This window comes from Megalobrama amblycephala, linkage group LG3, assembly GCF_018812025.1.
Source record: "Megalobrama amblycephala isolate DHTTF-2021 linkage group LG3, ASM1881202v1, whole genome shotgun sequence".
NCBI classification, from domain to species: Eukaryota; Metazoa; Chordata; class Actinopteri; order Cypriniformes; family Xenocyprididae; genus Megalobrama; species Megalobrama amblycephala.
Window position 1 is genome coordinate 7,043,558 of NC_063046.1, and position 14,758 is coordinate 7,058,315.

Sequence of the window (14,758 nt, forward strand, 5' to 3'; positions counted from 1 at the left end):
TAAATGAAACCTTTAATCAAATCATAATTCATTAAAATAATATTTATTAAAATTGTAAAATTAAGTAATAAAACATTTAGTAATTCAATAAAAAACAAAAACAATAATATTTATTTTTATTAAAATATACAAAAAAACTGTCCATGTGTCCATTTTACTGTAAAGCTCTCTAGCAAATAATAATAATAAATCATTGTCATCATCATCATTATTAGTAGTACTACTATTTTCACAAACAGTCCATCAGTCCATCCTTATTGCCAGGCCCTCTAATCTATTGACATATTCCCATGAAAAATGCATTCATGTAAACACACACACACACACACACACACACACACACACACACACACACACACACACACAGCTCTCTGCATATTACAGTGTAAATGCTCTAATGCACATGTTTTCTTGTTTATCGTCTCTAGGGACACTTATATCTACTTTGGAGACAGGCTTGCTCCATTTAACGGACAGGTTATAAACGATCGGAGCAAACGAGAGCCTGATCCAGAGAGGAAGCCTGCGCTGAAGACTGTGTGTAGAGCCACCAGCACTGAAGTAAGACTTCATCGTCCATTAGAAACATCACAACATTCCTCTGATCTGATTAGAGGTCAGTTCTGTGGGCTGGGACAGATGAATGTCTGACATTTTCAGAAAGCTTAGAATAGACAACCAGCCGAGATCCCAAATAACTCCACTCCTACAAACTCGGCTATGCTCCTGACAGCAGGCGGAAAAATCAGGAGCTTATTTCTCTGAACAAAACAACTATTGTTCTTGTTTGATTTGTCAGCCCAACGAAATGAGCATGCTGTTTAGTTGAGAATGGTTTCAATTAGCCATATATTACAGAAATACTTAAACTAATCAGTGAACTTCAAAAATAACAAGAAACCGTCTGTCTGGTGAAAAATGAAGGAACTCTTTTGAGTTTGGCGGTCTGAAACATTTTTAAACATTTTTCAGTAAAATGAAACATTTTGCTTTGGAATTCTGAGAATTAAGTTGTTTACTCAAATGATAAACATTACAAAAAGTGAATATAATTAATGTCAACAATTTTTATGACATTTTCAGTCATTTATTTAAATGTGAATGCAAGGTTGCTGCTTTGCTGTTGCTATGGTGTTTTGGGTGGTTGCTAGGTTGTTATTTACTAGCCCACTCCAAATTCACCAGATATGGCTCAGGTCCCTTTTCCAATGTAAATCTCTGGGATTATTTCAGCTGTTATCGTCTGCCGGGTGAAAATCATATGTCTGATCATTTTGAAAAATAAAACCTCACTTTTACCCACCAAAAGCTATATGATGATTTGAGAAATAATTTAAATTTAATGACATGTTGCATTCAAAGTTTCATGCTTAGGTTTATTACTTAGAGGTTACACTTTATTCCAATAGTGCACTTTAGACATTCTAGTAACACGTTCCCGCTCCCACAGTCAAAGAACGAAAATACTATTTAAACTTAATTTTGGAAAAATACTTTGTATTATAAATCTTTATATTAACTGCTTTCTATTGAAGGAGCAACATGTCCTCCAACCAATATACCTATATAGGTCGTTTGTCACTTCCCTGAAATATAACCCATAGGAGCGTTTGCTAAAGTTGCACCCCATCGACAACAGGACACTTTCATTTTAATGCATTGTTCCCTTTTATCTGCGTTGTATTTCGGGTTTCGCGTAACTCAATTGGCAAAGCATTGCAATATATAACAATATGCAATCATGTGATCATGCGATCGTGGGTTCGATCCCAGGGAATGCATGTGCTCAAAGTGTATATGCACTATAAATCACTATGGGTGTAGTCGTTATTAAAAAATGAGTTTTGCTAAATGGAAATTGGACAAATGGTGTAAAAAGTTCACACATTGCATTTAAATGAACACGCATTTTGATTGGTAACGACTGTCATTATTTTTACGCCCGCTAGAGGGCACATGACATGAGGTCATAATAAGGTGCTTGAAAAACGACCTATAGGGTCGTTTTTTTTTTTTTTTTTTGGAGGACAGTCTGTAAAGGGGACCTATAATGCCCCGTTTCACAAGATGTAATATAAGTCTTTGGTGTCTCCAGAATGTGTCTGTGAAGTTTCAGCTCAAAATCCCCCACAGATCATTTATTATATCTTGTCAAATTTGCCTCTATTTGGCTGTGAGCAAAAACACTCCATTTTTGTGTGTGTCCCTTTAAATGCAAATGAGCTGCTGCTCCCGCCCCCTTTCCAGAAGAGGGCGGAGCTTTAACAGCTCAACAACAACAAAGCTGGAGAATCTCACGCAGCCAAAATGAGGATTGTCAGTAACGGTGTTCAGCCTTACATTGTTCAAACCGGAGTCGACACTGATGGAGAGACTCAGGAAGAAGTTACAACTTTTAGAATGAAACTGGATGTTTTTATGAATTTATGTAGTTGCTGTGGAGTTGATTCAACTCATCCACTAGCATGTGCCGTCATGTTCATCTTTTGTGTTGAACTGACCCTCGTTTGTGAAGCAGTCCGGCGTAAAATGACGGCATGACAACAACACTCTACTACAACAACTCTTCCTCTTCTCTAAAGCAGCCCAACATGGCCCCGCCCCCTTTGTTGTGTGTTCTCGGGGGCGGGGTTTATGTACATTTTAGGGTTTGTGATGTCACTAACCCAGGAAGAAGCTTGTTGTAGTCCCTACCAGCCGTTTGTTGTAGTCCTTAAACAGAGAGTTCTTTAAAAGAAAATCAACAGCCCTATAGCAGATATTAAGCAGAGGGTCTAGTAATACTCTAATGACTGCTATAGTTGACTTGTAATTGCAAAGTTACTTATAGTTAGTAGTAGAATGTCTAAAGTGGACTAATAAAATGAAGTCTTACCATCACAGACCCTAAGTACAAGTAGTAGTAATGCCTACCTTAGCAAACACTGCATAACCAGCTAAGCATACTTGTGTAACATACATAGGGTTGTAAGAGCTGTGCATGTCAGCGGACCGGGGTTCGAGTCCCACTTAGAGCGGGCGGTTCTACCTCTCTTTGAGCAGATCTGAAATGCTCGGGTCAAACGTGATTAAATAGACCTTATCCAGCAGAATCCATTCAAGACACTGAGCAGATCCCAGATGCGGCAGAAACTAATTTGATTCACGATGGGAAAAGAGACACAGAATCTTACAGGGCTTTGGATCCATTCAGATTTTGAGGAGAATTGTTCCATGTTTATCTGTTGTTTGTACAGCAGTGTTTCTCTCCGTGTGAAAGAAGAGCTCTCTTCACTAACATCAATGAATCAGACCAGCTTGGCTACAGTTTCGGAGAAAAGGAGGCAATGGGAAACAACAATAACTTGAAGGTGGGAAGCAAACCCTGTTTTTCCCTTCAGTTGGAAAATCCTCATGTTTGGAGTGTTTTGTGACGTGTCTTTAGCTGCATTGGGGTTGTGTGTTGTGTTTTGGGGGGTATGACTGAATGCCAGTTTCTGCTTTTACAGTTAAAAAATACATTTATTTCTTATTAAAATTAATTGTATTTTTTCTACATATAAAGGTATTTTAAAGATTTTGAAGAGTCAAAATGTCATTCGGTTTAACCGTCCAAAGACCAATACAGCCATTTCGTTTGTGATTAAAACATCTTAAAATGTAATAAATGTATATATTTTTATTCTGGCATGATTTTATAACATCATATATCAACATGTTATTCAAATTATGTGTAGAAGTCGTTGCTTTGTTATGAGAAAGAATGTCCGGAAAAATTAATTTCATTGATGTCATTCGGAGTAACCAATATAAAGGGACCATTTTGGATCAAGTAATGCGGTTAGTATCATGTGACAGGATGTGACATCATTCAGACACCTGCAAGGGACTACATGGTCATGAAGCAAAATAACGAACTCTCTCTTAACTATTTGATAAATTCATGTTTTCACTTGATCATACGCATGTCCCGAAACATCAGGTCATTCGGTACAACCGCTATAAAACATGGAAAATGTTGTAATATTTTAAAAACTTGTACTAAATATAAAATGTTTGATTGTCCTTTTGCTAGCTAGATAGGTATCAGCCTGTTAGCATTGTTTGAAAATATCGTCATTTGGTAAAACCAAAATTTTTGTTAAACCGAACGACTTTTTTGGTGACAAATTTTGTCCATCTCGTAAAAAATGACAAAAGCAGTGTAAATTGATTATAAACACTTAACACTTAATAAACGTTCAAAATTAATTATATCTCCATTATGTTTTTTTCAAACTTTTAAAAACCTTATTCATCAATGACCCATATATATATATAAATATTTATATTAGTATATAAGTCATATATCTTATATATAAGCCATATTGATGTAAGCCATTTGATGTCTAAGAAAAACAGTTGCAAATGTAGAAAAAAAAAGTCCCAGTTGTGAGATATAAAGTAGCAAAGTCACTTAGGATTAAAGTCGCATGTGCAAGTGCAATTGTTAGTTAATGTAAACTATTGTAGTTAACTAACAAATGAAAACTTATTACCAATACTTTTATTCAGTATTCATCAAGGATGTATTGAATCAGCATATCAGAATGATTTCTGAAGGATCATGTGACACAGAAGACTGGAGTAATGATGTTTAAAATCACAGGAATAAATTACATTTGAACATATGTTCACATAGAAAACAGTTATTTGTTAAATTGTAATAATATTCCACAATATTACTGTTTTTTTACTGTATTTTTGACCATATAAATGCATCCTTGGTGAATATAAGACAAACTTCATCACACCACCCAGCCCTGTTTTGAAGTGATTTCTAGAATACTACATGTTTTTTAGCATACCACCACTATGTGCATTTACGCAGATGCCGATTATTAAGGTGTCAGAAGATGACAGCAAGAACTGTGACGATGAGGATCAGAGCTGCCAAGAGACATCCTGCAAAAGATCTCGCTCCAACTCCACCAGTAAGACAAACCTCCATGAACACGACACCTGCAGTAGTCACTAGTCCAAGTATTGTGTCAATATTGATTTCTATAGTATAATTTGATGGGTCTAATCCCACATGGAACTTTTACTACACACATGCAATGCCCTTTTTTCATTACATAACCTAATAAACTCATGAGAACATCCAACAGAAGATGTTTTGAGCTTCCCAACAGTACTCTGATCCATGCACACACATTGTCCAACTGTTTCCAACATCGTCTTATGTAACTTCACTTGTCCACATGCTTTTAGGCGTTCACCCGTACTGGATCGGAGACTTGGATACCATCATTATGAAGACGCCAGAGCTGTTCCCGTGTCACGCCCACGCCACCGCAGGGTTTTACGGCAACAGGAAGTCTCTCTCTCAACAGCTGGAATTCCCTCACAGCATTCCACAGGTGAGAGAGGGTGACCGGATCATGTGATCTGAACCGCTCTGAACAGATTAAAGGCCCGTTCATACCAAGGACAATAACATAAAAAGTCATAATGTTATGAGTTATGACATAAAAAGTCATAATTGTGGTCAGTTTCACAGACAAGGCTTAGTCCCGACTAAAATGCATGTTTGAGCTGTTTTAACCAAGCGGAAACCTTCCGGTCTCTCTCTTGAATCCAATACGGAAGTGACTTAAACTGCAATTCATCGACTGGCCACTAGAGACAGGCTCCAAAAGGGTGTCATAGACCCCCCATGTTAAAATGCCCAACTTTACAGCAGAAACAAAATGTTTACTAATGTGGTAATGTGTACAAAAAGTGGTATTTGTCTATACCGTTAATTTTGCCCTTCATGACAATTTTTTTATAACTCATCCGTTTAAATTATATTAAGCCTTTAAGTTTTGCATAATTAAGGGCGTGGCCACTTGAGTGACAGGTGGATTGCCACTGCTGTCACTACTAGCCGTTTGTCTGCTGTCTCGGCTCCACCCACATCCTGCCTCTTTGCCCATTTTTGGTTATCCGGGAGTGACACTGGCCTTCGCCAAGATGACGACAGCTGGCTCCGCCCACTTTGGGCTTTAGAAATGCTCTTCAGAAACCTACAGGTGACGTCACAGTCACTAAATCCATGTTTTATACAGTCTATGGTTTTAACTGAAAGTAATTTGAGCATACTGTATCTTAAAATATATCAGTGTCTGTTTTGTCTCTAGATGCACACCAGTAATGTTTTTTTCCTAAGGCATGTTTATAAAAGCTACTTAAATGCCCTAATTGAACTAAGGTCTAATCCTGGCTTAATCTAAACCCTTTCTGTGAAACCAGGCCTGAAAGTCATAATTTTGACTTTTTAATCTCATTACAGCAGTATACCATAAATGATTTTTGTCATGATTTCTACTTTTTGTCATAATTATGACTTTTTGTATGTAAAACTTTATGTAAATTATTGCATGTAATAATTTTGCCTTTTTGTCTAATAAATATAACTTAGTGTATAATAATTTTGACTTTTATTTTAATCTTAATTTAAGTTATCTGTTTTAGTCATTTTTGTTAGCATTATTATTATTATTAATATTAGTCTTTGTTTGAGTAATTTTAGTACTTAAACTTTTAGATTTAATATTATCTAATATGTAATATTTTATTTTACTTCAGCTATATATATATATATATATATATATATATATATATATATATATATACATACAGTGCTCAGCATAAATGAGTACACCCCCTTTGAAAAGTAACATTTTAAACAATATCTCAATGAACACAAAAACAATTTCCAAAATGTTGACAAGACTAAGGTTAATAATATAACTTAGATTACACATTTTTCAGTTTTACTCAAATTAGGGTGATGCAAAAATGAGTACACCCCACTGAAAGTCTCTGGAGCAAAGCTAAATTTTAGACTACAAATGTCTAATTTAACAAGAATTCAACCACAGGTGAGTCTAATTATTCATTACACAGGTGTCCAGCAGACAGTTGTCTATAAAAGGATGTTAAAACCTCTTCCCATTTCATGCTGTCAGCAATGGCACCACATGGAAGAGAAATGTCACAAGACCTGAGAAAGAAAATAACACAAACACAAAAACAATTTCCAAAATGCTGACAAGACTAAGTTTAATATAACTTAGATTACACATTTTTCAGTTTTACTCAAATTAGGGTGATGCAAAATGAGTAAACCTCACAACAAAAACTACTACATCTAGTTCTTTGTATGGCCTCCATGCTTTTTAATGACAGCACCAAGTCTTCTAGGCATGGAATGAACAAGCTGACATTTTGCAACATCTATCTTTTTCCATTCTTCAAGAATGAGCTCTTTTAGAGACTGGATGCTGGATGGAGAGTGATGCTCCACAGAATTCCCCATAGGTGATCGATTGGGTTCAGATCAGGAGCCACTGAATCACTTTCACCCTGTTCTTCTCCAGAAATCCAACAGTAGCCTTAGATGTGTGTTTAGGATCATTGTCATGTTGGAAAAGTGCACGACGACCAAGGGCACGGAGTGATGCTAGCATCTTCTCTTTCAGTATAGAGCAGTACATCTGTGAATTCATGATGCCATCAATGAAATGCAGCTCGACACCAGCAGCACTCATGCAGCCCCACATAAGGACACTGACACCACCATGTTTCACTGTAGGCACCATGCATTTTTCTTTGTGTTCCTCACCTTTGCGACGCCATACAGTTTTGAAGCCATCAGTTCCAAAAACATTTATCTTGGTCTCTTCACTCCAGAGTATAGAGTCCCAGTAGTCTTCATCTTTGTCAGCATGGACCCTGGCAAACTCTAGGCGGGCTTTTTTGTGCCTGGGCTTTAGGAGAGGCTTCTTTCGTGGATGCCACCCATGCATGCCATTCCTCTGCAGTGTACGCCGTATTGTGTCACGGGAAATAGTCACCCCAGTTTGGCTTTCTACTTCTTTAGATAACTGCAGTGAACTTGCATGCCGATTTTCTTCAACACTTCTCATCAGAAGACGCTCCTGTCGAGGTGTTAACTTCCGTGGACGACCTGGACGTCTCTGTGAGATGGTTGCAATTCCTTCTTTTAAAAATGTTTGTACCACTTTTGCTACAGTATTCTGACTGATAAGTAAAGCTTTGCTGATCTTCTTGTAGCCTTCACCTTTCTGGTGTAAAGAAATTATTTTCTTTCTCAGGTCTTGTGACATTTCTCTTCCATGTGGTGCCATTGCTGACAGCATGAAATGGGAAGGGGTTTTAACACACTGTCTGCTGGACACCGGTGTAATGAATAATTAGACTCACCTGTGGTTGAATTCTTGTTAAATTAGTCATTTGTAGTCTAAAATGTAGAGACTTTCAGTGGGGTGTACTCATTTTTGCATCACCCTAATTTGAGTAAAACTGAAAATTTTGTGCTCCAAGTTATATTATTAACCTTACTTTCATGTTATAATTTAAACAGATGTTATATAAAACTTTTGGAAATTGTTTTTGTGTTCATTGAGATATTGTTTAAAATGTTACTTTTCAAAGGGGGTGTACTCATTTATGCTGAACACTGTACACGTGTATATTAAAAAGGGTGGTTCTGTGTTTTTTTTCTAGGCTTGATTGTGTTTTTGGGGCACAGTTTAACATGTCTTAATGCTTCTTTTTTTTAAAACGCTGTATTTTTCATATATTTTACCTTTATTCTACACCTCTGTTTCCACTGTCATATGAACGGCTCGTTTGACTTCCTGCTTCTATGAAGCCACTCCCTCCAAAATACGCAATGTGCTCAGATTGGTTAGCAGGTTGGTAGCTGGCCCAGTGTATCGTGATTCGTTGAAGCGTCTGTAAACGCCACGCCACTTACCATTCGTAGTTAGTGCTTCAGAGGAAATGTAAATAATGGCGTTTATATTGCTGTATCAAATTGAGCCCAAATCTGACCCATATGAAGAGGGTCAAGCAGAACCTCTGCAATCGCGGCTTTTAATTAATTTGGATTATAATATATTTATTATTATATTTTTATTATAAAGTTTAAATATACTTCATATAAAATATCATTTAAATTAAATTAAAATGTAATCTTAATCTAAATGTTTTTAAACTGTGCCACTGATATAGCAGATGTAGCAAAATCTCAACATTTCTACCATTGCTCAGAATACATTGAGTAATGTCAATCAGTTATTTATTTATTTTTGAGTTAACAAGCTCAAAAAATTGTGCTAATCCATATTTGCCAAGTGCAAGTCCTTGTCTTGTAGGCCGATCCTGAGCGAAAAGTTATGGAGAATGCAGCAGACATATGCAACCAAGTAAATAAAATATCTGGCAAAGTGCCTAGTTAAACTGGACTGTGGATGGTTAGTGAATAAGGTGCAAAAAAAATCCCTTACAAAAGTGTTGCAGTTGAGTTCTTGTTTTGCCTGAACAGTTCTGAATGAGCAGAGCAGTGAATGGTGAATTGCCTTTCAGCTGTTGCACTTGATTCGATAAGGCCATCATTATACTGGTAATCAAATAAATGGCTGTTGCAGTAAGTGCTCGAAGCATCTCTCTCGTTCTCTAGAAATGCTCTCTACAAAGTGCTTTCCCACTCCACATCAGCAAAGTGGCTATTTTTAATGAATGTCATGGGAATATGCCACATGCAACACAAATACAGTATGAACACATCTGCTCTGTGTAAGCAGAATTTCATGAAATGAAAATATATTGTCTTTTTTGGCCCTGAACATAGAGCTTTGACCTGCTTACCACATTATCTGTGCTCTCCTCGGTCTCTGCAGGCTGTGGTTAGACCATCTCGCTCTCTGAGTTCAGCACACTTGGTCCCCTCCTGCAGTAGCGTACAGGCCTTCATCATCTCCAACATCGTCCTCATGAAGGGCCATGGCAAGGTAACCAAACACAAGTCACATATACAGTATATTCAACAAATAATGTGATGCATTGAATTCTCACCTCTCGTGGGACTCCAGGGCCTGGGATTCAGTATAGTCGGAGGCAGAGACAGCATGTACGGCCCGATGGGGATTTACGTGAAGACCATCTTCCCCGGAGGTGCAGCGGCCGCTGATGGAAGACTACAGGAAGGTGGACTCATTAGTTAAATATCATACTGTAATTGGTAACGGATGAGTTCATATATCCAGACACTTACCTTAAAATGAAGCTTTCCCGTCAACACTCACAGCTGCATTACCCAGAAGTGGAAAGAAAACTATATTAGTGTTTCTGGATTACAGGAGACGAGATACTGGAACTGAATGGTGAATCTCTGCACGGCTTGACCCATGAAGATGCCTTACACAAGTTTAAAGTGAGTAACCTGATCTGAATGCCTTCGGTTGTCAACATGGGGATGTTTTAAGGGCTAACAGTAAAAATTTCACCTGATTAATCCACCTAGACAGTATGTCGATCTATCGATAAATCAATCAATCAGGTTTCACCAGCAATAAACTGCTGTTCTCTTTCTGAAGCAAGTGAAGAAGGGTTTGTTGACGCTGGTGGTGCGGACGAGTCTGCGGGTGGGCGCTATGCTGGGCAGCCATGGACAGGTGTCTCAGTTATGCCGATCCAGATCGCTGAGCTCCAGCACCGGTATAAGTCGAGTCAGTGCTGATTTGGGAGACTATAACTGCCTCAGTAACCCTGCAAAACCCCAGGACAGAGTCATGATGGAGATCACGCTGCAGAAGGGTTAGTATCGAAATCTCATCGTTTTCTTGAATCTCATTGAATTCTTCAGTATTGCTTGTTTTGCGTTTCACAGAAGAAAGACAACACATGAGTCAATGATGACAGAAATTTCATTTTTTGAGTGGACTACATTTCTACTTTTCACATCACTTGGTTGATGCTTGAGAAACATCCACAACACCCTGTCAAAACCGAACACTGTCTTAGGTGTGATAAACACTGTGCTGAGCTCCGGCCAGCTGTTGCTGAAGTTTCATGTCACACATCAATCAAACGCTTTCACTTTGAGCCCTGCACATAAATGTCTCCAGAGCTAAAGCTGCCTCATTTGTGTAGCTGCACAACAGATGAAATTCAAATGCAAATCCTTGAGTTGCTAAAAATACTCACTCGACAGTAAGGACGTCGTCTCATCTTTACTTTAAAGGGATAGTTCACACAATAATGATAGTTGTGCCATCATGTTGTACCAAACCCATTTGATTTTCTCTCCTATAATGAAAAAAAAGGGAGGTGTTTTAAAAATATCCAAAACGCTCTTAATAAATTAACCTGTCAAAAAAGAATCCCTTGTATTAAGAGTCTACTGAAGCTGTGCAAAGTCGCTGTGAAAAGGAAGTTGTGTTTGTGTTTTCCTTCCTATATTGGTCACTTTATATAAAGGTCCAATTCTCACTATTATCTACGACTTTTGCCTCAATAAACCCCTAATTACTGCTTATTAATAGTTAGTAAGGTAGTTGTTAAGTTTAGGTATTAAGGGATGTAGAATATGGTTGTGCACAATTAGGCATTAATATGTGCTTTATAAGTACTAATAAACAGCCAATATCCTAATATGCATGCTAATAAGCAACTAGTTAATAGTGAGAATTGGACCCTGTGATATTTATCTGAGTGAAACAGATTCTTGAACAAGCAAAATGTAGGGCGGGACTTGATTTGGTCCATCAGGAATTGATTGGATGGTTGTGGTTTGGTATTGGTGGATCTCATGTGAGTGACAGGTTGACCCGCCCTCATCATCAGAGAAGAGATGTCGCTGCAAGAGGGAGGGGAAGTTATTTTGATTCAAGATTACTAGGCACATGAATAAAAAAATAAAAATAAACATGGATAAATCATTTATAATAAATACTGCAATATACTGTACATAAAAAAAAGTTTTCTCCATTTTGCTTTCAAAGTGACTTGAAAGGACACATATCATGAAAATCTGACTTTTTCCGTGTTTAAGTGTTATAATCGGGTCCCCGGTGCATGTACCAACCCAGAAAATGTGAAAAAGAACAATCCAGTAACTTTGTTTTGGCAAATCTTTCTCTGCAAGCATGTGAAAATACAGGCCGTTCAGATTTCGCTCCCCTTGTGACGTAGGAAGAGGATCTTATTATAATATTACCGCCCCTTAATCTGCACGTTTCAACCCACGGCGGCAACATTTTGTTTTCACAAGTGACAATGGTGAACCAGCTCTAAAATCATGGAAAAAGTTCTGTTCTGTCATTGGCTGCACAGACGAGCACTGAACACTATTTAGAGTCTCATTAGCTTAACCTGCAAGCAGACCCTGACAGGCTTGATTGGTAAAAAAGGAGCGTTTCTATTCGAGCGATATTTAGGGCATTATAAGTCCCCTTTAAAGAACAAACCTTTCAGTTAGCCACCATGTCTCAAATCCCATCTCTAAAATCGCATCTTATTGCAATTGATTATGATGACTGAATGTGTCACTATTCTAAATGTGTATTTTCTGCATCTGTCCAGAGTTTGGTGTAGGTCTGGGCATTGGCTTGTGCTGTGTTCCTTCAGCTGGCGGCTGCCCGGGAATCTACATTCACACGCTGTCACCGGGATCAGTGGCACACATGGACGGACGATTAAGGTGTGAATCTGACACATCTTTAACAGTAGACATAAATATGAGATGTTTTCTTTTTTTTACATTTCTTCATAATTAATTAGCCAATCTGAATATACTGTACATTTTCATAGTCTATATAAAATTCCACCTCACCTGTACTTAAATATTATTATATTATTTACATACATTTTTATGCTTCCTTTCAAATAATCTTCTGGTAACACTTCAGCATAGGAAACACATATTCACTATTAACTACAACTTTTCCCGTCAATAAACTCCTAATTACTGCTTATTATAGTTAGTAAGGTAGTTGAGTTTAGGTATTGGGTTGAATTTAGGGATGTAGAATATGGTCATGCAGAATAAGGCATTAATATGTGCTTAATAAGTTTTGCATGCTAATAAGCAACTAGTTAAAAGTGAGAATTGGACCCAAAACTAAAGTGTTACCAATCTTCTCCATTCACAAAATATAAAAAAAATTAGAACAATCTTAGTTTACTTCAGTTAAAGGGTTAGTTCACCCAAAAATGAAAATTCTGTCATTTATTACTCACCCTCATGCCGTTCCACACCCGTAAGACCTTCGTTAATCTTCAGAACACAAATTAAGATATCTTTATTGAAATCCGATGGCTCAGTGAGACCTCCATAGCCAGCAATGACATTTTCTCTCTCAAGATCCATAAAGGTACTAAAAACATATTTAAATCAGTTCATGTGAGTACAGTGGTTCAATATTAATATTATAAAGCGACGAGAACATTTTTGGAGCGCCAAAAAAACCAAAATAACGACTTATATAGTGATGGCCGATTTCAAAGCACTGCTTCATGAAGCATCGGAGCACAAATGAATCAGTGTGTCGAATCATGATTCAGATCGCGTGTCAAACCGCCAACGGCTGAAATCACATGACTTTGGCGCTCCGAACAGCAGATTCGACACACTGATTCATTTGTGCTCCTAAGCTTCCTGAAGCAGTGTTTTGAAATCGGCCATCACTAAATAAGTCGTTTTTTTGTTTTTTTTGGTGCTCCAAAAATATTCTCGTCGCTTTATAATATTAATATTGAACCACTGTACTCACATAAAAGTGTAAAGGAAATTATAGTTGTGACAAAATGTTCAAGAACTGTGTCACTTTAGAGCATTTTGAGTGTGGTCTGTTTTTTTTACATAGCAAACATAAGTTAATTTGACATTTTGAGACTACGTAAAGGGTAGGCATGTTTTCACAATGTTTTACTTAAGATTAAGATGATAAAAAAGTAACTTTTCTCAAAGTTGCAGTTGGGTACTGATTATTTTTGGTAAACCAAATGATATAGTGCATAAATGGCAACATTATTTTATTTTCATAAGTGTGGTTTCTAGAACGTTTTTAAAACTAACCAAACCTCGGCACTGTGAATTGTTGTAATGTGTAGTTGCTGGGTTGTTAGTAAGTAGTATGTGAATGTTTTTCAGATGTGGCGATGAGATCATGGAGATCAATGACACGGTGGTTTGCAACATGACACTGAACGATGTGTACACGGTTCTGAGTCAGTGCAGCCCGGGCCCGGTTCAGATCATCATCAGTCGACACCCTGACCCAAAAGTAGGTCTACTTTCCCTTCAGGAGTATAACATAAGAGAGCGTCATGTGCTAAGACAATTTACACTTCATTATGGCTGTGAGCAGTCAAACCTTCACATTTGTGTTCGTAAGTTAGAAATCAGAGTATATAAATGCTTTAAATTGCACGTGTTTCTCTGTGTGCATCAAGGTTTCTGAGCAGCAGCTCAATGAGGCGATCGCTCAGGCGGTGGAGCACAGCAGACTGAGGAGAGACCGGAGTCAGTGGAGTATGGACGGGTGTAACAGCAGTGAGTTACTGATCTTTTGTTTGCCTATTTCACACATCCTGCAACTACAGTGTGTAAGTGATTTTACAGCATAATTGCAACTGTAACTGTGGCTCTGTACAGAACGTAGTTACTTCGGGGTTACCACATTAACAACTTCTTTTATTAATGGCATTAAAAGTTACTGTGAGTAGGTTAAAATGGATCATTGTGAAATTTAATTAATACTAGGAGGATCACAATTACTTACAAATGGTAATGCATTTAAAGGGATAGTTCACCCAAAAATCCTAGGTCTATATGACTTTCTTCTTTCAGCCAAAGACAATCTGAGTTGTTTTAAAAAATATTCTGGCTCATCCAAGCTTTATAATGGGAGTGAAAAAAGCGCATCCATCCATCATAAAAGTA

At 37.5% G+C, this 14,758-nt stretch overlaps 1 protein-coding gene and 1 long non-coding RNA gene across 5 annotated transcripts in view; one reads left to right on the top strand and one right to left on the bottom strand.

The window, feature by feature from the left end:
* il16 (interleukin 16) overlaps window positions 1–14,758 on the top strand; it is a 44,234-nt gene that overhangs the window by 13,154 nt on the left and 16,322 nt on the right. For 2 of the 4 annotated variants that reach the window (XM_048183662.1, XM_048183664.1), the window contains exons 4-14: window positions 429–561; window positions 3,237–3,350; window positions 4,850–4,952; window positions 5,233–5,381; window positions 9,714–9,824; window positions 9,906–10,020; window positions 10,173–10,246; window positions 10,410–10,629; window positions 12,397–12,514; window positions 13,967–14,099; window positions 14,269–14,368. In XM_048183662.1, the coding sequence (XP_048039619.1) occupies window positions 429–561; window positions 3,237–3,350; window positions 4,850–4,952; window positions 5,233–5,381; window positions 9,714–9,824; window positions 9,906–10,020; window positions 10,173–10,246; window positions 10,410–10,629; window positions 12,397–12,514; window positions 13,967–14,099; window positions 14,269–14,368 (1,370 nt within the window). The remainder of the gene's footprint in view (window positions 1–428; window positions 562–3,236; window positions 3,351–4,849; window positions 4,953–5,232; window positions 5,382–9,713; window positions 9,825–9,905; window positions 10,021–10,172; window positions 10,247–10,409; window positions 10,630–12,396; window positions 12,515–13,966; window positions 14,100–14,268; window positions 14,369–14,758) is intronic. The other 2 variants (XM_048183663.1, XM_048183665.1) reach the window with 2 other exon arrangements.
* Window positions 5,282–11,393, bottom strand: LOC125264395. The gene is made up of 5 exons (XR_007184075.1): window positions 11,020–11,393; window positions 10,088–10,120; window positions 9,889–10,010; window positions 9,682–9,803; window positions 5,282–5,419 (listed from the first exon to the last, which is right to left on the bottom strand). It is a non-coding gene; the product is annotated as an uncharacterized LOC125264395 (long non-coding RNA).